Here is a 22,500-nt window from a genome sequence, read left to right on the forward strand (position 1 = left end):
AATTATTTCCTCCAAATTAAATTTAATTATATATTTAATAATAAATGATACCCTTTTAATTAATTGGATATTGTAAAAGTAATACGTTTAACTTTATTTCTAATTTAACATTTTACTGTAATGTCGATAAAAAGAAGTGATATTGAATAAGTGAAATATTGACCATTTAAGTAAAATATTGACATCACCATCATCACCATACTAGCGGATACTAGAGCTAGATGCATTGGATTCAAATAAAGACGTAATTGATATTTTATGATACCGTAATTGTCCATAACGTGTAATAAAAGCTGAAAAAATAACCAACTGTAGCTAACTTTTCTCTCAACCCCTAAGAGGAGCTCATGTAAACATCTTCTTTGAAAAAATGTTCAGAAGGTTGATGTTTTTAATCCCGCACTCACCTGAAGCTCCTCGGCTGTGAGCATGTCCAGGCCCGTGATGTCCTCGATGCGCTGGTTGATCCTTTCGATCACTGGGTGCTCGTTTCCCGTTAACCAGGCACTATGAGGTGAAATGAGGCTGAATTAATACAGGAAAGCATCTTCACACTTAGACAAAATGAGACATTATTGACCGTTTCGAATGCGTTCCTTGTTACGGAATCCCATATTAGTGAATGAGAACTTAACATGCTTCAGAGCAGACTTTCTTAACCTGGATATCTTGTTTGCTCAATCAGATAACTGCTGATTAATATGAATATGATTAACCCTTGTAGGATGTTCGGGTCTGTGTTCGGGTCCCATAGTTCTGAAAAACTTTGCTTCCTTGTAAATTTGTTAATTTTTTTTCCCCACTTATAACTTGATTAAAATTGATTTTCTTTTTTTTTTTTATTACATTTTATTAAAAACACCAAAAAACGAGTAGCACTTTAATTAAAAATTGTGTTGTAATAAAAGTAAAGGGCAAATATTAACTGTTGTTAATATATATTGCTTGTAATTGGGATGAAGTAAATTTTTGAAGTGAAAGTAAAATTGTGAAGTAAATTGAAAAGTAAAATGAAGTAAAATTTTTGATCGTGTTGAATTAAAAACCCAAAAAATTTCAGCGGGTCAAACAGACCCACGAACACCGGCTGAGTAACAAAAATACGAACAACATACAAGGGTTAAAACACTGGAGCATTTTCAGGTTTTATAATTCATTTCAGAAAAGCCAAAGTAAAAATGCTGCTCATTTTAAAGTTAAAAGTAGCATAAAATACGTAAGACTTAAACGTAGCTAGCTAAGTTCCCGAAAACAAACTCTTCATGGTTTTAAAGTAACTTTCACATTTTTAAAAATGCCTTATGTGCATAAAGTAACTAACTAATTTTTTGTCTTTACAGCAACTAGCTAATTCTAAAAAAAAAAAATAAAAAAAATAAAAAGCCATAATTTTAAGGTATTTAGATAATTGTTGGAAAAAGTACATGGTTCTAAATTAACTAATTCTCAAAAAAGGTAAAACCTAGTAACTAACTAACTAACAAACTCTTTTGGTTTTATAGTAACTAGATTTTTCTTTTAAAAAAAATGTTTTATTTACAGTTAGCTAATTGTAGCTAATAAAAAAAACCTCAGTTTTAAGGTAACTAGTCCCTGATTTTAAAGTAACTAGCTAATTCTTGTAGCTAATAATTGTGGTTTGAAAGTAATAAACTAATTCTTATCATTTTTAAAGAAACTGATTAACAAATAAATATATAAATGAGCTAATTAACACCGACCGTATGCTGAGGTGAAACAACTGAAAATAAAAACACCTTTTCGGTGAGTGTGCTCATGAAGCGGTGTTAAAAAGGTGAAGTAAAGGGGGATCGAAATGATGAGCATTATCGGAAAGAAAGATAAGAAACAGTAAAAAAAAAAAAAAAAAAATTACAAAGCTGAGATTTAAAATCATTTTTCGAGATGCTGTTTGATCTGTTTGCTTGATAGCACTTCCTGTTTCCTCCAAGTTAACAACCCCTTGCCAGTTACAGTGTTAGCTATGTATGCTATATACAATTAGCTATTCCAGTATTAGCCACTACACCACAGTACTGCTGAATCCTTGATTCTGATTGGTCAGATTGTGTGGAGTAATTCACAATAACAGCAGCTCTCTCTCTCTCTCTCTCTCTCTCTCTCTCTCTCTCTCTGTGTGTGTGTGTGTGTGTGTGTGTGTGTGTGTGTGTGTGTGTGTGTGTGTGTGTGTGTGTGTGTGTGTGTGTGTGTGTGTGTGTGTGTGTGTGCCACAAAGAGGTCACACCTGACAACAGGAAAGCTGTGTTCTGACTGGAAGTTTGTTATCTGAGGCAGCCAATGAGGATCCTGCCTGTCAGTCTGAGGCTCAACAGAGACTTGTTCTATCTATCTTTTTTAGTTATTTTTCTCTCATCACTCACTCACTCACTCACCTATCTATCTATCTATCTATCTATCTATCTATCTATCTATCTATCTATCTATCTATCTATCTATCTATCTATACACATCCATATATCTATCTATCTATCTATCTATCTATCTATCTATCTATCTATCTATCTATCTATCTATCTATCTATCTATCTATCTGTCTGTCTGTCTGTCTGTCTGTCTGTCTGTCTATCTATCTGTCTATCTATCTGTCTATCTATTTAATCTCTCTGTATTTCTTCCCTTTACTCCTTCTTGTCTTTCTTACCTCTCTCCCTTTCCACTGTCCTTCCACTATCTTTCTCTAGCTCTCATTATACTTTTTCTCCTTCAATTGCTTTATTCTTCTCTTTCTTCACCTCTCTCTAACCCCCACATCCCTCTCCTTTCATTTGTTCCCCTTAACTATTCAATTCCACTTTCACATCCTTCTTTCTATCTCTCTCTATCTTTCTTCCTCTTTATTATCTTCTTTTCCACCCCTCTCTCTCTCTCTCTCTCTCTCTCTCTCTCTCTCTCTCTCCTCTCTCTCTTTCTCTCTTTCTCTCTCTCGTCATCCCACCACTTCCTCATTTCTCTAAACCTTTCATTTTCCTTCTTTTTTTCCACCCGTCTTTTTTTTCTGGAGTGTGCGCTTGCTCACGTAGGCCTTACAAAAACTCTTCACATGAATTCGACTCCACCCAACACACACACACACACACACACACACACACACACACACACACACACACACACACACACACACACACACACACACGGATGCACACGTGTAATGACCAGGCTTAGCTAAACCACTTCAGTGTGGCCAGATGATTCGTCCTTCTATGTATAACGTTGACTCAAGTGGCTAGTTTTGTGTGTGTGTGTGTGTGTGTGTGTGTGTGTGTGTGTGTGTGTGTGTGTGTGTGTGTGTGTGTGTGTGTGTGTGTGTGTGTGTGTGTGTGTGTGTGTGTGTGTGTGTGTGTGTGTGTGTGTGTGTGTGTGTGAACGCTTTACATTTCGGATCACGGTGTCTGTTGGTTCGTGTATATCTTTATTATTTTGCTGTTTTTTTTTCTTCTACTTATTAAGTTTCTTTATACTTTCCCTTCCTTCCTCTTTCTTACACCCTCTTCCTCTCTTCCTTTCTCTCTCTCTGTTCCTTTTTAATCTATGTAGCTCTATCTGTCTGTCTCTGTCTCTCTGTCTATCTTTCCTTTGTCTGTCTGTCTGTCTGTATGTCTGTCTATCCCTCCATTTCTCTCTGTCTCCCTTCCTCCATTCATATCGTTTTCTTCTTCCCCTTTTCTCCCTCTTCCACCCCCCCCCCCCCCCTGCTCTCCATTCCTCGGTCTACTCTGCGTTTAAATCATTTTTAAATAGAATTGAGTTCGTTACCTTTTGGAGACTCTGTACTGAGCCGTGGTGAGTTTTCCCGTAGCGGGGTCATGCACTGTAGCACGCTTTAGCTAATCCCAAGAACAGACAGACAAAGAGATAAAATGTGTGGAGGAAAAAGTGTGAAGGGGAAAAAAGGAGAAAAACAGAGAAGGAAAAAGAGAAGGAGAAGGTCAGTGATGCTAAATAATGACTAGCAGCAAAACAGGGATACAATTCATCCGGTCAATCTGTTCACTTATTTTACTCATCCCTACTGAGGTTCTGAGGTTCTGAGGTGTGTCCTCATTTTGACTTTCCCATAATGCCTATGGGAAACGGATTTTTGTCCCCGTTGCATTGCAGTCATGTTAAAAAATCTACGGCAGGAAAAAAGCAAAGCGTCCTCGCTCGTATTCCACCAGAACTCCTCAGCAAGAACACATGATGCAGCCATACTATTATTATTAGGAATCAGGAACAAAACACAACACGACGACAGAACCTTCCGGAAATATCCAGAAGATCGAGTTTTTAGTGCTGGAAATATAAAAAAATATTTCTGTTCATGTGGTTCTGCTGTGGAGTTCTGTGTCCCTCCTGCACCGTCATTTACCTCTTGCTGATCCTGTAGGACGCGGTCTCGAGCACGCCCGTGATGGGGTTCGAGATGGTGGCCCTCCGGAGCTACGGAGCCAAAAAAAGGAGTTAACGCTAATCTCTAGATCTCTGAATGGATCTTTGTTTGTTCATCTGACAGAAAGTTCAAGACGAGGTTTTTCGAGACGAAACTGATGCTTTATCTCTCAGACATGTAGAGGTGTGCGTCAGGACTGGGATCCAGTCAGACCCCATTAAAACGTCAGGTGGGATTTACTTTTAAATATTAAGAAGGAAAAATTCCACTTCCAAGCATCCGGTCGGTCAAACACACACTTTTTGTTTCCCTTTTTTGTGCAATTTATAGCACGAGGTTACAGTAGGGTTTACTTTAGAGCCATAAACACAGACTCGTTTGTTGGCTTTAGCAGTGAGGCAGCACATATCGTAAACTCGCGGTCACTAAGATAGCTGGCTAGTTTGCTGCTAAGAAAGATTTAAAAAGTAAACAATTAACATCTTGACACATAGAGTCATATCCGGTTGCCTGCAGTATCCGCATCGCGACGGTTCTCCGTTCAAGCGTCTAGAGCAGGGGATCAAACTCAAATCCACAGTGGGCAAAAATATAAAACTGAGATAAAGTCACAGCGTTTAGCTCAGGAGTTATTGACTCGGAACAACTCCTGAGTTCTTTCCTGAGTCAATAACTCCTGAGCTAAACGCTGTTACTACACAAAACGCGGTTGTAGCTGCCTCTCTACATTACTACGATAGAAAAGAGGTGTTATTTGTGTAGTAACAGCGTTTAGCTCAGGAGTTATTGACTCGGGAAACTCCAACCTGTGAATATGTGGCCAACTTCCTGCTCCTTCAGTTCTCTCCAGCGCTGGAAAGCTAATCCTATATTAACACGTCCTACTTCTTGCCTTATCGTAAGTCTTTCTTCTCTTTATTTCTTTGTTTATATCCTCCATGTCAATGTTAACCATGTCAAAACCGCTTTCTGCTAATGTCACACATGCGCCCTGAACACTCTCTCCACCCATATTGACAAGACACGCCCCTTTCTGCTCAATGGCTACACGTTTGTTTTGATTTTTGTTTTGATTTTTGTTTATTATTCGGCCCGACTCGGTTTTGTGAAGCATTTCTCAAAAATCGGAGACCCCGCCTTTAACGACTGTCGACAGAGAATGAGGGGCGCTTGCTGTTCGTGACTACGCGTCGATACAGTGGCAAGGCATTCTGGGATTTGTAGTATTAGCGGAGCATGTGGCTAGCCAGTTGTAATGCACATTTGATATGATCTCGCGGGCCAAATATAATTACACCCGCGGGCCAGAGTTTGACACCCCTGGTCTAGAGCGATCAGGCCTTTGTTTATTCATCGTCGATAAATCACTGGTGTTTATATTTTAGGAAATCGAAGTTCGTTATAGAAAGAAATTATAGAAAGATGCAAATAAATTGGAATAATAAGTGTAGGATTGAAGGGGATTGTTCAAGATGTCTGTGGGAGCAATAAATGCGATTGGTCAGAATTTAGGGAGCTGAAGCGGGATCATAAATAAATAAATAAATAAATAAATAAATAAATAAATTCCCACACACCTCTAATTCCAGTTCAAATCTTCAATTATCTCTTTAGAAATCATTTTTGTGATAAAAATTATGAGTCTTCAATTTAAGAGCGAATCAGAAAATGTCCTGTGGGTCACACGGGACGTAAAGGAAGGTTGACGTTTGTTTCGTAACAAAAATTAAAGTAACTGTGACGTATGAATCCGTGACATTTCAGCTACAGATACTTATTTAATGCAGTCACGTAGTTACGGAAAAACTTTCATGACACGTTTACAATTAGAAACGATTAGAAGGTTGCTGAAGGTTGACAAGGCTGAAAGTTTTGTGGGGCTTAGAAGATCGAGTAGCTTAACGCTACTGAGTGGGCGGAGCTAAAACAAACAAAGCATCGGAGGGCCGGACTCACCCTGGGCTTGGCGAGCTCTTTGATCTTTGCAATCTCGTAATCGGAGATGATGTCATAATAGCGGACGATGTGGGGGCGGTCCCATTCGTCCTCCTGTTTGAAGGGAGCCAATAGCAGATGAGGATTGCGCTTGCCGTGAACGTAGCGGCAGAACAGACGGCTCCGCCTACGAGGAGTCTAAAGCGCAACAGAGAGAGAAACAGAGACATTTAATAAACATTTTTTGACTCAATTGAAATGTCGCAGAATTCGATTTTGTGGTTTCAAATCACAATAATTACACAGGGTTTGTTTTATTGTTTATAATGTTTATTTTTATTGTTATTGCTTGGATAAATTATGGTTTCTATAGTAACAGCTCGCTCCCAGGGACTTTTTTATTATTAGATGAATCTAAGCTATAGTAATAATAAATAGATTTCTCCAAATGTCTGTTATTTTAATGTCTGTTGCCAGTTATTTAACAATTAAAGGTGTATAATTTTCTGTAAACCTTCAGTGAAAAGTTCAGTGAACTTGTTTCTTCTCTTAAACTCCTATCATAGTATTTTATATATAATATATTTACGTATATTTACACATGTACATATATAAGTACATACTGCACAGAATGTGTAGTGCTCCTGTAAGGATGCCCAATAGTACACTGTGTGTACTGACACGTATGAGCATATCGCGCATGTTCATTTGCTGATTCCATTATCTGGTTGTTAATTGTACATATTATACACACATTGTACCGGCTATACTGTATATATGAGCATACTGCACCTATGGATTGGATATGGATATTTCACCTGTGGATTTCATTGTTTATTAATTGTACACATTGTACACACATATTGTACATAACTATGTGTATGAGCAAATTGCACATTTTCACAACTCATTATCTGGGGGGGGGGGCACAGTGGCTTAGTGGTTAGCACGTTCGCCTCACACCTCCAGGGTTGGCGGTTCGATTCCCGCCTCCGCCTTGTGTGTGTGGAGTTTGCATGTTCTCCCCGTGCCTCGGGGGTTTCCTCCGGGTACTCCGGTTTCCTCCCCCGGTCCAAAGACATGCATGGTAGGTTGATTGGCATCTCTGGAAAATTGTCCGTAGTGTGTGAGTGTGTGAGTGAATGAGAGTGTGTGTGTACCCTGTGATGGGTTGGCACTCCGTCCAGGGTGTATCCTGCCTCGATGCCCGATGACGCCTGAGATAGGCACAGGCTCCCCGTGACCCGAGTAGTTCAGATAAGCGGTAGAAGATGAATGAATGAACTCATTATCTGCAATTTCTGTAGTTCGCTCCTAAGAGTTTCAGTCACCAAGGCACATGTGCTGTGGTGATGTGACAATAAAGGTGACTTGACTTGACTTATAGGTTTTGGATACTGAACCCGATCAGTCCAATAATCGTCTCGACGACTCGTGAGTTCAGACGCCTCGGCTTTCCTCTCGGAAGAAGGAAAGCCGGCGTGTCTACAGCTGTAACGGTGAACGCTTCTGAGTGCTTCCGGTGTAAACTCATAAATTAACAAATAACTTTCTTATTTAAAGAACGATCGACGAATGTCTAGTTTTGTAGGAACTTCACATTTCAACACCCTTAAATGAGACACTGAACAAAACAAACTGTGATTGGTTGCCTCACACGTCAATCAAGGCTACGGCTCGGCCGATACACAAGCTGCTATGCTTATGCTATGGAGTCCGGCTCTTCTGCCTTCGGTCTGAAGGTTGAGTTTACTCACATTTTTAAGGCAGCAGGTGAACTTTCCTTTCTATGCCGTGGTGATAGAGTGACGTTTTCTTAACATCCACTCTCGGCTTTTTAAGTCTGACACGATACGCTGTTTGTTTTTGGATTATTAGCTTTCAGAGTTTAAAGCCGCTAAAACGTGGGTGAGCTATAACAGATCATAAGAAGATGAAAACTGTGATTTGAAAACCGAAATCCTCACCATTTTCACGCCCTCGCCTCTACACAGCTGCTCGTATCTCTTCCTCTCGGGCAGCGGGTCTTTAGAGCGCTTCATCTGCACGTCTCTTTTATCCACCTGTCTTTTCTCACGCGCTTCACCTTCCGAAGCTGCTTCTGCTTTCCTCTGCTTCTCCAGCTGGACTTCGAAATACTTCAAGTTTCCGTTGGCGCGCTGGTGAGTGGGATCTGGCAACCGCATGCGGGAAAACAAATAGGGTTTCAAAATTTCAATAAAAGTTTCTTATGATAAAACAGAAAAGGGGCGGGGCTACCAAGCGCTGACACTGAACGAGAAAACGTTTTAGAGATGGCTGACGACTCAGACTTCGGCGATGGAAACAAATGCCTTACAAATGTCTTTTAAGTTAGCATATGCACATTTTTTATTTGAAAAATTATGCAGGGGGGACACGGTGGCTTAGTGGTTAGCACGTTCGCCTCACAGCTCCAGGGTTGGGGGTTCGATTCCCGCCTCCGCCTTGTGTGTGTGGAGTTTACATGTTCTCCCCGTGCCTCGGGGGTTTCCTCCGGGTACTCCGGTTTCCTCCCTCGGTCCAAAGACATGCATGGTAGGTTGATTGGCATCTCTGGGAAATTGTCCATAGTGTGTGTGTGTGCCCGTGTGCCCGTGTGCCCGTGTGCCCGTGTGCCCGTGTGCCCGTGTGCCCGTGTGCCCGTGTGCCCGTGTGCCCGTGTGCCCGTGTGCCCGTGTGCGTGTGTGCCCTGCGATGGGTTGGCACTCTGTCCAGGGTGTATCCTGCCTCGATGCCCGATGACGACCATTCTAACGTTCATATACTAGACGCTAAGGCTAATAACATATAGAGTAAATGTGTAGTGTACATATAGTTCGATTATTATGATACTTTGGGTAACAATAATAATAATAATAATAATAAAATAAAAGTCCTGATTACTGGTTGCTAAGTAACAAGAATCTAAAGAGAGACGAAGGATTGTGGAGGCTTCAGGGTCTTTACCCAGTTTGAGCATCCTCTTGGTGAGCTCCAGAGCTCGGTCTAACTCGCCCTGCTGGTAGACGGCGTAGCTGAGGTAGTCCAAGACGGTCACTTTGTCCACAGTCGAGTCCTCTCCGTCGTCCAGCTGTTTGAGCGCCTGCGCCATCCACAACTCGGTGTGGTAGAAATCGGACTCGGAGTACGCCACCTTCCCCAGCTCGAAACAGTCCTCCACCGTCATGCGACTCTTATGGACAACGCCTTCAGGAGACACGCGAAGCATCAGCAGATATTTAATCATTTGTGAAGCTTTTAATAAGTGACATCATCCCAAAGAGGCTTTAGAGAAATGTATGAGTTCAGGACAGAGACGATTAAATATCAGTCAGTGTTAACACACAATGTCACAGCAGCTCTAATCTCACACACTTCACACTCTAATTCAGTTCATACCATTATAAAACACTGACACACACACACACACACACACACACACAAACATACTAACAGACTCTCCCTCTCTCGCACATACACACACACACAGACACACACTCATAGTCTCTCACTCATTCACACACACAAGCAAACACACAGTTTCTCTCTCTCTCAAACACATTCTCTCTTACACACAGACACACACACACGGACAAACACTTTCTCACACACAACCACACACACACACACACACAGCCATTCTCTCTCTCACCAACATGCATTAACACACAGTCACACACACACACACACACACATTCACTCACCCACACAAACATATACAAACATACACACAGTTTCTCTGTCTTTCTCTCAAACACACACACACACACACACAAACACATTGTCTCTCACACACAAACACATTGTCTCTCACACACAGACACACACACACAAACACATTCTCTCTCTCTCTCACACACACACACACACACACACACAAACGGACAAACACTTTCCCTCTCACACACAACTACACACACACACACACACACTCACAGCCGCTCTCTCTCTCTCACCGACACGCATTAACACACAGTCTCACACACGGATACAGAAACACACACACACACACACACACACACACACACACACACACGTACCAGGCAGATCTCCAGCGGAGATGACTTTGGCTGACAGCTGGTACGTGTCCTGCAGTCGGATTAAAGCTTTTGCTGCTCCTTTCTGATCCTCATCATTGGGGAAGAACTGCCTCTGTACTGTCAGATTAGAGATGAACCCTACACACACACACACACACACACACACACACACACACACAGAGAGAGAGAGAGAGAGAGAGAGAGAGAGAGAGAGAGAGAGAGAGAGAGAGAGAGAGAGAGAGAGAGAGAGGCAGAATGAACTCTATCCTCATCATCCTCTACTCTCACACCAATTACCTTCATGTCCTCATTTAACACACCCATACATCTCCTCTTTGTCCTTCCTCTTGACCTCTTACCTGCAGCTCCATCTCCAACATCCTTCTACCAATATAACCATCTCCCTCCTCTGTACATGTCCAAACCATCTCAATCTAGTCTCTCTGTCCTCGTCCCCAAAACAGCCAACCTGAGCCGTCCCTCTGATGTCCTCGTCCCTAATCCTGTCCATCCTCGTCACTCCTAAAGAGAACCTCATCATCCTCATCTCTTCTACCTCCATCTCTGCCTCATGTCTTTTCCTCACTGCTACAGTCTCTAACCCATACAGCAGATCTGCTCTCACTACCGTCTTCTACACCTTGATGACACTCTTCTGTCACACACACAACGCTCCTGACACATTTCTCCACCCACTCATCTACACTCGTCTCTTCACCTCTTTTCCACACTCTTCTGTCACACACACAACGCTCCTGACACATTTCTCCACCCACTCCAATCTACACTCGTCTCTTCACCTCTTTTCCATACTCGCTGTCACACACACAACACTCCTGACACATTTCTCCACCCACTCATCTACACTCGTCTCTTCACCTCTTTTCCATACTCGCTGTCACACACACAACACTCCTGACACATTTCTCCACCCACTCCAATCTACACTCGTCTCTTCACCTCTTTTCCATACTCGCTGTCACACACACAACGCTCCTGACACATTTCTCCACCCACTCATCTACACTCGTCTCTTCACCTCTTTTCCACACTCTTCTGTCACACTGGAAGGTTGATCAGAAATATTTAAACTCCTGCACCATCTTGACCTCAGCCCCCTGTAGCCTCACTGTTCTATTTCACTGCCTCTCGTTCAAATGTTATATCATGTCTGTATTTGTATAATAACTTTTTTTGCATTCTGACCATCAGCAGTGTCTTTGAGCACCAGGTTCTCCACATTGGCCCACTCCGAGTTCAGTCGCTTCATCAACTTGAAGGCGTTGACCGGGTGACCGACAAAGCGCTCGGGGTCTTCCATCGCCATTACTGTTAGAGAATCCAACTTCTCAGCCCATCTGACACACACACACACACACACACACACACACACACACACACACACACACACACACACAGTTGTACTTGTATGGAATAAACATATTACACTGTTCTTTATCCTTATTTGTCCTGTTACTGCACTGCTGTACACTTTAAGATAAGATAAGATAAGATATTCTTTTATTCGGGAGACATTTCTCTGTTACAGCAGCAGAAAATATATAAAAAGAATAAAGAATAAAGACATAATATAATATACAATTATATTTTAAAATATCTTATTTATATCTTATGTATTTTATTATTTTATTATTTTATTATTTGGACTGCAGCATTCATGAGAGCAAACAAACAAATACATTTTTTCTCATTCAAGTTTTTTTTATTTTTACTTTCATGCTACATTTATTTAAATGTTTTTAATTCGAATGATTAAAAACATGTTTCATATGTAATAAAATATGCAATATTTTATGATGGCATATGAAGTGGGACATAAAATTATGTGAGAGAGAGATAAAAAGGACGATAGAGAGAGACGAGAGGAAGAGAGAGTAGATAGAGAAGAGAGAGAGATAGAGAGAGTAGAGAGAGAGAAGATCGAGAGAAGATAGGCCGTGTGTTGGTGTGTGTGTGGGTGTGTGGGTTAGGTGGTGTGTGTGTGGTGGTGGTGTGTGTGTGTGTGTGTGTGGAGTGTTGTGTGTATTTGTATGGGTGTGTGTGTGTGTGAATGTGTGTAGGGTGGTATGGTATAGTCATGTGTGTGAGAGGTGTGTGGGTGTGTGGTGGGTGTGTGTGTGTGTGTTGTGGGGTCGAGTGTGTAGAGGGAGGTGTGGTGTGAGGGAGAGTGAGAGTGTGACGTGAGGGTGTGGGGTGTGTGAGTGTGGAGGGGGGGAGGGGTGGGGGAGTGTGGGAGGGGGAGGGGTAGGGGTGCTGTGGGTGTGAGGTGGAGGGGGGAGTGCAGGGGTGTGGTGGGTGGGGTAGGTGGATGTGATGTGTGTGTGGAGGGTGAGTGAGGGGTGGTGGGTGCTGTGTGGGTGAGGGGTGGGTGGTGGAGGGGTGTGGGTGTGGGGTGGGTGTGGGGGTGCGTGGGATGTGTGGATAGGGTGTGTGGGGTGTGGGGTGCTATGTGTGTGTGGTGTGTATGGTGTATGTGGGTGTGTGTGGGTGTGTGTGTGGTTGTGATGGGGGTGTGTGTGTGGTGTGTGTGGTGTGTGTGTCGTGTGTGTGTGTGTGTGTGTGTGGGTGTGTGTGTGTGTGTGATGTGTGTGTTGTGTGTGTGGGTGTGTGTGTGTGTGTGTGTGTGGTGTGTGTGTGTGTGTATGGTGTGTGTGTGGTATGTGTGTATGTGTGTGTGTGTTGTGTGGTGTGTTGTGTGGTGTGTGGTGTGGTGTGTGGTGTGTGTGTTGTGGGTGTGTGTGTGTGTATATACTTACTGTTTAACCTGCTGCAGTTATTCTCCTCGGCTTTGATGTACCTTTCAGCGACGTCACAAGTCCTTCTCTGTGTACAGCAGGTCTGTCATCTGACCTAAAGGATTTGGGATAGAGGTCAAAGGTAAGCATTGTGATGTGAACAGTTTGTGATTTAGGTGAAAATAAAATCACTTAAAGAAAAAGAAAAAGAAATGACAAAAAAATGCAGAAATTTTGAAGAAACAAAACATTATTTATTATTTCATTGTAAAATATATTTGTTATGATTTAATGTTTTTATTCTGCTTTTTAAATACATTTTACATCTCACCAATTGATGTGAAGAAATCACTGTGAGCCTGAAGAGTTTGGAAAAACAACTCAAACATAACCAACACGCACCATCCTGAACAAAGTGGTAGAGGTCATAGGAACAAGTGTATAAAATAACACCAAATGGCACCATCAACTAGTGACATAACTAATTAACTGCTAAGTGAAAGTCACATGGGATTAGCAGTTTGTGGTTTATACTCATCATAGTTGGACTGCTGACTAAATATCCAGCTATTTTATGTCATGAACAAGTATAAATAGAGAACCAGACTCATGGTTGAAACAATTTGCCCCATTTTTCAGCCTCACTCAACAGCATGATTAGATTTCTGTGATTTTTAACTAAATTTTAATACTCTGTCACACAAATACACACAGTATTATACACACAGTATTATACACACAGGTACACAGGAGAAGAGACATAATTGTGAGGTCAAGAGATGGGACTATTGATTGTGCTGAACATACAGAGGATCAGAAGCTGCAAAAGGTGCTGACAGTTACATAAAGTTTAATGATTAAAAAGTAGTCAAATTTATTTGTGTATTACATTTATATATATATATATATTAGGGATGCCACAATTCTCAATATAATATTGAACCGTTCGGTACGACATCCCCGGTTCAATACGCGCTTGTGAATTGCGGTCTTTTCGGTTTTACTTTTAAATAATTTATGTGCTTTTTATTTCGCTCCGAATTGACTGTGTGCGCCTTTAAGTCTACGAGCTGAGATGAGGAAGCTCCTCCCCACGAGTAAATGTTCAATTACTATGCTCGAAAGTTAGGGGGCGCTGAACCATCATTCCACACTTTAACATGGCGAGCGGTGGTGAAGCGAGGCTAAAGTACGTGGAGGCGCCGGCGTCTTTTAAATCTGTGGTGTGGAGACATTTCGGTTTTGCGGTTGAGTATAATGCCGGGGAAGAAAAAATGGTAAACAAAAAAATGTTTTACACGTGTAGCCTACTCAAACGGAAACACGTCCAATATGATTGCACATCCGCGGCACCATCACCCAGCAATATCAATGTCTGAATGCAGGATAGCAGAGCAGGTAATAAAGTCCTCCAAAAAACAACAGTCCCTCGCTGAATCCTTCCAGCATACATACCCAACTGGTTCCGAGAGACACATGAAAATAACAAAGGCAGTGGGGGTGTTCATTGCCAAAGATTTGCAGCCGTTTTCGGTGATTGGAGATGCGGGCTTTTGTCATCTTATAAAAACACTCGATCCGCGTTACAGACTACCGTCTCGCACTTTTTTTAGCACCGAAATAATTCCTGACCTCTATGAAAAGACATGCAACAGTATTGTGTACGAATTGGCTCAAGCACAGAGCCTTGCTCTGACCACAGATGGTTGGACCTCGCGGGCAACCGTGAGTTACCTCACTGTAACTGTTCACTACATGTCGGATTGGGAAATGAAAAGCGCTGTACTCCAAACCCGTCCCCTGTATGAAAGTCATACAAGCGCTCATTTGGCAGAAGAGTTGACAAATGCAGTGAATACATGGAAGTTGAGGAGGCCAAATATGTTACTCCCAGTCACCACAGATAACGCTCCGAATATTGTGAATGCAGTTAATGAAGCTGATGGGCTGGGGCCACAGATAAGTTGTTTTGCGCATGTTGTAAACCTAGCAGCCAAGAAAGCAGTGTCAATCAACACAGTGTCTCGCCTCCTGGGGAGGGTTAGAAAAATAGTGACTTTTTTTCACAAAAGCACCAAAGCCCACCATGTTTTTACTGTGAAGCAGGAGATGTTAAACTTGCCCAGACACAAGTTAATTCATGATGTCACAACTCGATGGAATACAGTACATGACATGTTGGAAAGATACATAGAACAGCAGCCCTCCATCTATTATGCCTTACTGGACAAAGATCTGAAGCTGTCTGTCAAGAACATAACCATGTTGAATGACAGTGAACAGAAACTGGCAGAAGAACTGTTTCAGGTCCTCACACCACTGAAAACAGTGACAACCCTGATGAGCAGTGAAACAACCCCCACTATATCAATGATCCTTCCTCTGAAAGAGATGATTCTCAAATCCATGTCACCAGGAGACCAGGACACTGCAACAGTCAAAGAAGCCAAAGCAGCCATTACAAATGACCTGGCAAAGAGGTACACTGACCCTAATCTTCATGATTACCTCCAAATGGCCACAGCCCTTGACTGTTCCTATTGCCTAAGCATAGAATAGCAAAAAACACTTTTATGTGTTAAGCCATCAGAACCGAACCGAACCGAAAACCGTGGTTAAAAACCGAGGTATGTATTGAACCGTGGGCTAACTGTATTGTTGCATCCCTAATATGCTCACTATGGAGCTACAGTAAAAACTCACAAGGTGCTGTGCAGCTCTCTGGCCTGTTTAAGCTTTCACATAGAGTAAATCATGTATCCGTTTTATCATACCTAATGCGGATCTTCCTAATATCTCATTAGCATCTATTTCATCTATCTCGAACGTAATCTTGTGTTTTTGATCTTTGTACTCACTGGTCAGCTGTTTTTGTCCCAATGGCGACATCTGGTGTCCAGAATATGTCATTAAATTGCAGGTGGATTTCTGCAGTTTCTCTGTTATACAGAGAGTTAAAAGTCTTTAACGAGAGAACATTACAATTTGCACCAGTGTCTAACTTGAATTTTACTTGCTTGCCTCTTTCTTTGAGCACTTCACACCACTCTTCTTTTCCATTCTTTCTCAGTATTAACATACTGTATGTTTTTTACTTACAGGTAGAACTTTTCTATTTAAATCTTCCTATTTTCAGCCAGATTTCATTATAAACTCAGGTTTGATGTTGGCTGTAACTGCCATTTTTCTTTCGGTGCACTTACAACCTCTGACACCATGTACTGTTGTTGTTGTTGTTGTTGTTGTTGTTGTTGTTGTTGTTGTTTTAAATATTCACATGACACACCAGTGGTTATAGAACACTCTTATTAATATGGTGCCTCCTACTTTTTGATACACACCTCCCAGCTTACATCATTACCTATTCCACATTAGGATGAAATACTGTACATTACAGACTTCATCTTCTGGAGCTTTTAGAGCAGCAGTACAACATCCTCTCTCGAGCATCACAATAACTTTCATTATCACCTACAAGGTTGTTTTTTCTGATCTGAATGCAGTCACTTTTGCTACAGACATTTAGATGTTCACCCAAAGTGAATGACATGTAAAGTCAATTTAAATCTTTGTGATAACTGTTTTTATTCATGTCGAGTTATTTAAGCTTTATTGTGTATTATCTATTAAAATATTACAGTATCAGATTGAGACATCCCTGATATATATTATATATTTATATTAATCTTTAAATAAATATTGTTTAGATACTCATTAACACGTGTTTTACGCCCTCTAGAGGCTCTTTAGTGAAATACACATATGTTGCATGTTTATCAGTCATTTAAAATGGTGGAAAATATTTGATTCCACATTTTAATCATTTTTAGGGGAAGCCATGATCTTTGTGTAGACTAAAAGCAATTGCCTGTGCTACTGTATGTGTACAACATTCTCCAGGTGATTCAGGAAGGAATTTTGTCTTGGCAATGTTACAGTGACCTGATCCTCACCCACAGACCCCCATGGCCCTGTCTCTCCTCTCCTGTTTACTCTTTCAACTCTTCTACCTCTCCTTCTGGCCTGAGACCCTGGAAGAGAGAAGAGGCTTGTGTACTTAAGTGAATATGAACCCTATGTAATGAAGGACTTAATGTTCATAGAGGTGGTGAACAGACCTGGGGAGAAGTCGTGAACAGGTCTTGAGTAATTTACCAGTCGAACTACGTTCCTACCCTAACCTATGGTCATGAGCTTTGGGTCATGACCGAAAGGACAAGATCCTGGATGCAGGCGGCCAAAATGAGTTTCCTCCATAAGGTGGCTGGGCGCTCCCTTAGAGATAGGGTGAGGAGCTCAGTCACTGAGGAGGAGCTCAGAGGAGAGCCGCTGCTCCTCCACATCGAGAGGAGTCAGCTGAGGTGGCTCGGGCATCTGTTCCGGATGCCTCCTGGACGCCTCCCTGGGGAGGTGTTCCGGGCATGTCCAACCGGGAGGAGGCCCCGGGGAAGACCTAGGACACGTTGGAGGGACTATGTCTCTCGGCTGGCCTGGGAACGCCTCGGTATTCCCCCGGAAAAGCTGGAGGAAGTGTCTGGGGAGAAGGAAGTCTGGGCGTCCCTGCTTAGACTGCTGCCCCCGTGACCCGGTCCTGGATAAGCGGTAGAAATTGGATGGATGGATGGATGGATGGATCTGACTATGAAATAGTGACACTGGAGATTAAACTGTTTATGACAATCATACAAGTCTCAAGGTCTAAGGGGGTGAAATATCTCACGTTTCACTTCTAATGTTCGTACATGTGTCTTATCTGGATGCATTATATAGAATGATCTCTCTAAAGTGACAATGTCCTTTTCTGAAATCCCTCAAATTCACTCCATCCAGCAGGTGGCAGCAGAATTACACTGTACATGTGTTACACTCCTGCATTACTGTAATTAGTTAAAATAAATCACATGAGGAATTCAATTATAGAAAAACATTTCGAGTAGATTAGTAGAAGAAGTTTGTCACATTTTTTTTCCATCAAAAGCAGACATTAGACAGCATTAATTATTTAGTACACAGCGTCTGTAATGTTGTAATCAGCTTGTAGGAGGTTCTCTGTTTGTGATCCTCATGCTTGTCCTTATCTGGGCCATCAGGAGGCACTTGTGTAGGTCACAGAGGTCAAATCAGATGGTTCCAGCTCAGCTTCCTGCAGAGTGAAATGTAGGTTAAAATGAGCTTGAAATGACAACAGGAGCTTTTTACTTTGCTTTAATAATGACATGATCTCAACTTTAATTTTCTTTAAGCTACATTTCATCATGTAGGTTTCTGGTACCTTATTGTTTGAGTCCCAGGTAGAAAAACCCTCTGAAAAAGGAAACAATAAACACATTTCAGAACACAGTTTTTCACAATACCTAATGTTTTTGTTACACACAGTCATTGTGCACGAGTGTATACAGGCTGCTGTATGACCTGCCACAACATAGTATAATAAATACATTAAGGAACATGTGTGTGACAGAGTGAACTTTGTGAACGTTGGTCTTTAAGATGAAAGTTCTCACCCTGTAGCTTGGAACAGTACAGAGAGGAACAGATGACAGTTACAGAGACAGAAACTGCACACACACATGATAGAATTATAGTAATAAGCCCACAGTGTGCAGGAAGTGCAGATTCTTGTGTGTCTGACTGATCAGTCTTATGATCATCTGAAACACAGAGAGAAACATAGATATCTGAAACTCAGAAACACCATAAAGTCAGCTCAAAAAGGAAAGTGTATCATGGTTGCTGTCTGTGCTGTAAAAAAAAAGTGTAAATTTAACAGTAACATACAGAAATGCTACAGTACAAATCTGTAAGTCGGAAAAATTTAATAACTGTAGAATTTATGGGAAAAACATGTAAAATTTAAGCAAGTTCATGTGCAACAGTAAAAGACTTTGGTGTGATTATTGACTCTGGTTTGTCATTTGAATCTCATGTAGACAATATCACTAGGGTCACTAGGGCAGCCTTATCAACTCTGAAATATTGCTAAGATAAGAAATATGATGTCACTAAATGATGCAGAAAAACTAGTTGATGCTTCTGTTACCTCAAGGTTGGATTATTGTGATTAGATTAGATTAAATTAGATTAGATTGAGAGAGAGAGAGAGAGAGAGAGAGAGAGAGGCAGAATGAACTCTATCTTCATCATCCTCTACTCTCACACCAATTACCTTCATGTCCTCATTTAACACACCCATACATCTCCTCTTTGTCCTTCCTCTTGACCTCTTACCTGCAGCTCCATCTCCAACATCCTTCTACCAATATAACCATCTCCCTCCTCTGTACATGTCCAAACCATCTCAATCTAGCCTCTCTGTCCTCGTCCCCAAAACAGCCGACCTGAGCCGTCCATCTGATGTCCTCGTCCCTAATCCTGTCCATCCTCGTCACTCCTAAAGAGAACCTCATCATCCTCATCTCTTCTACCTCCATCTCTGCCTCATGTCTTTTCCTCACTGCTACAGTCTCTAACCCATACAGCAGATCTGCTCTCACTACCGTCTTCTACACCTTGATGACACTCTTCTGTCACACACACAACGCTCCTGACACATTTCTCCACCCACTCATCTACACTCGTCTCTTCACCTCTTTTCCACACTCTTCTGTCACACACACAACGCTCCTGACACATTTCTCCACCCACTCCAATCTACACTCGTCTCTTCACCTCTTTTCCATACTCGCTGTCACACACACAACACTCCTGACACATTTCTCCACCCACTCATCTACACTCGTCTCTTCACCTCTTTTCCATACTCGCTGTCACACACACAACGCTCCTGACACATTTCTCCACCCACTCATCTACACTCGTCTCTTCACCTCTTTTCCACACTCTTCTGTCACACTGGAAGGTTGATCAGAAATATTTAAACTCCTGCACCATCTTGACCTCAGCCCCCTGTAGCCTCACTGTTCTATTTCACTGCCTCTCGTTCAAATGTTATATCATGTCTGTATTTGTATAATAACTTTTTTTGCATTCTGACCATCAGCAGTGTCTTTGAGCACCAGGTTCTCCACATTGGCCCACTCCGAGTTCAGTCGCTTCATCAACTTGAAGGCGTTGACCGGGTGACCGACAAAGCGCTCGGGGTCTTCCATCGCCATTACTGTTAGAGAATCCAACTTCTCAGCCCATCTGACACACACACACACACACACACACACACACACACACACACACACACACACACACACACACACACAGTTGTACTTGTATGGAATAAACATATTACACTGTTCTTTATCCTTATTTGTCCTGTTACTGCACTGCTGTACACTTTAAGATAAGATAAGATAAGATATTCTTTTATTCGGGAGACATTTCTCTGTTACAGCAGCAGAAAATATATAAAAAGAATAAAGAATAAAGACATAATATAATATACAATTATATTTAAAAATATCTTATTTATATCTTATGTATTTTATTATTTTATTATTTTATTATTTGGACTGCAGCATTCATGAGAGCAAACAAACAAATACATTTTTTCTCATTCAAGTTTTTTTTATTTTTACTTTCATGCTACATTTATTTAAATGTATTTAATTCGAATGATTAAAAACATGTTTCATATGTAATAAAATATGCAATATTTTATATGGCATATTTAAGTTTACATAAAATTATTTTTATATATATATATAAAATTAATTATTATATATATATATATCCTATATAGATATACTATTATCTAGTCTCTAGTATATCTCTATATATATCTATATATTCTCTATCTCCCTGTGTGTGTGTGTTGGTGTGGGTGTGTGTGTGGGTGTGTGTGTGTGTGGGTGTGTGTGTGTGTGTGTGTTGTGTGTGTGATAGTCTTGTATGTGTGTGTGTTGTGTGCATGTGTGTATGTGTGTGTATGCTAAGTGGGTGTGGTGGTGGTGTGTGTGTGTGGTGTGTGTGTGTGTGTGTGGTTGGTGTGTGTGTGTTGTCTGTGTGTGTATGTATGTCGTGTGTGTGTGGTGTGTGTGTGTCTTTCTGTGTGTTCTTTATGTGTGTATGTGTGTCTGTGTGTGTGTGTATGTGTGTGTGTGTGTGTGTGTTTGTGTATTTGCTGTGTGTCGTGTGTGTTGTTGTGTTGTGTGTGTATTTGTGTGTGTGTTGTGTTTTTTGTGTTGTTTTTGTGTTTGTGTTGTTTGTGTGGTGCTTTATTTTTTGTTGTGTTTTTTGTGTGTTTTTTGTTTTTTGTGTGTGTTTTGTTTGTGTGTTTTGTTTGTGTGTGTTTGTGTGTTTAGTGTGTTGTTTGTGTTTTGTGTGGTGTTTTTGTGTTTTGTGTGTGTTGTGTGTTGTTTGTTGTGTGTGTGTTGTGTGTGTTTTGTTGTGTGTGTGTGTAGTGTGTGTGTTGTGTGTGTGTTGTTTGTGTGTGTGTTTTTTGTGTTGTGTTGTTTTGTGTGTGTTTTTGTGTGTTGTGTTTTGTTGTTTGTGTGTGTGTGTGTGTGTGTGTGTGTGTGTATATACTTACTGTTTAACCTGCTGCAGTTTATTCTCCTCGGCTTTGATGTACTCTTTCAGCGACGTCACCAAGTCCTTCTCTGTGTACAGCAGGTCTGTCATCTGACCTAAAGGATTTGGGATTTAGAGGTCAAAGGTCAAAGCATGTGATGTGAACAGTTTGTGATTTAGGTGAAAATAAAATCACTTAAAGAAAAAGAAAAAGAAATGACAAAAAAAAATGCAGAAATTTTGAAGAAACAAAACTTTCATTGTAAAATATATTTGTTATGATTTAATGTTTTTATTCTGCTTTTTAAATACATTTTACATCTCACCAATTGATGTGAAGAAATCACTGTGAGCCTGAAGAGTTTGGAAAAACAAACTCAACATTAACCAACACAGCACCATCCTGAAGAGAGAGAGAGAGAGAGAGAGAGAGAGAGAGAGAGAGAGAGAGAGAGAGAGAGAGAGAGAGAGAGAGAGAACCCGAGATAGAGGAGAGAACAGAGACAGAGAAACGAGGACCAGAGGAGAGTTACAGAGAGAGGGACAGAGGAGAGGAGAGGAGAGAGAGAGGAGAGAGAAAGAGAGAGAGAGAGACAGAGAGAGAGAGACAGAGAGAGAGAGACAGAGACAGAGAGAGAGAGAGAGAGAGAGAGAGAGAGAGAGAGAGAGAGAGAGAGAGAGAGAGAGACAGAGAGAGAGTAAGACATTGTTCACTATTGGAAAAAAAATCTGGAGAGCTGTCATACAAAAGTCATACAGCATTCACACAATTGTCATACAGCATACATTGAGCTGTCATACAGAGGTTGTATAGCTTTCATCTAGGAGTCGTATTCACACAGCTGTCATACAGCATTCACACAGGTGTCATAAAGCATACATAGTGATGTCATACAGCATTCACACAGGTGTCATA

The 22,500-nt window shown here is 41.3% G+C and overlaps 1 protein-coding gene and 1 long non-coding RNA gene across 4 annotated transcripts in view; both read right to left on the bottom strand.

Moving 5' to 3' along the window:
• The window catches only part of p4ha1b (prolyl 4-hydroxylase, alpha polypeptide I b), a 31,341-nt gene that overhangs the window by 3,551 nt on the left and 5,290 nt on the right, over nucleotides 1–22,500 (bottom strand). The window contains exons 2-10 of one of the 3 annotated variants that reach the window (XM_047821969.1): nucleotides 21,911–21,987; nucleotides 21,604–21,700; nucleotides 20,116–20,267; nucleotides 10,366–10,503; nucleotides 9,293–9,532; nucleotides 8,293–8,498; nucleotides 6,347–6,523; nucleotides 4,370–4,440; nucleotides 408–507 (exon numbers count right to left, since the gene is read on the bottom strand). In XM_047821969.1, the coding sequence (XP_047677925.1) occupies nucleotides 408–507; nucleotides 4,370–4,440; nucleotides 6,347–6,523; nucleotides 8,293–8,498; nucleotides 9,293–9,532; nucleotides 10,366–10,503; nucleotides 20,116–20,267; nucleotides 21,604–21,700; nucleotides 21,911–21,986 (1,257 nt within the window). In that variant the 5' untranslated portion in view covers nucleotide 21,987. Of the gene's footprint in view, nucleotides 1–407; nucleotides 508–3,774; nucleotides 3,846–4,369; nucleotides 4,441–6,346; nucleotides 6,524–8,292; nucleotides 8,499–9,292; nucleotides 9,533–10,365; nucleotides 10,504–11,571; nucleotides 11,724–13,142; nucleotides 13,156–20,115; nucleotides 20,268–21,603; nucleotides 21,701–21,910; nucleotides 21,988–22,500 lie in introns of those variants that run through there. The other 2 variants (XM_047821968.1, XM_047821967.1) reach the window with 2 other exon arrangements.
• Nucleotides 17,776–18,851, bottom strand: LOC125146100. Its single transcript, XR_007144614.1, has 3 exons — nucleotides 18,626–18,851; nucleotides 18,394–18,425; nucleotides 17,776–18,264 (listed from the first exon to the last, which is right to left on the bottom strand). It is a non-coding gene; the product is annotated as an uncharacterized LOC125146100 (long non-coding RNA).

This window comes from Tachysurus fulvidraco, chromosome 12 (genome assembly GCF_022655615.1).
Source record: "Tachysurus fulvidraco isolate hzauxx_2018 chromosome 12, HZAU_PFXX_2.0, whole genome shotgun sequence".
NCBI lineage: Eukaryota > Metazoa > Chordata > Actinopteri > Siluriformes > Bagridae > Tachysurus > Tachysurus fulvidraco.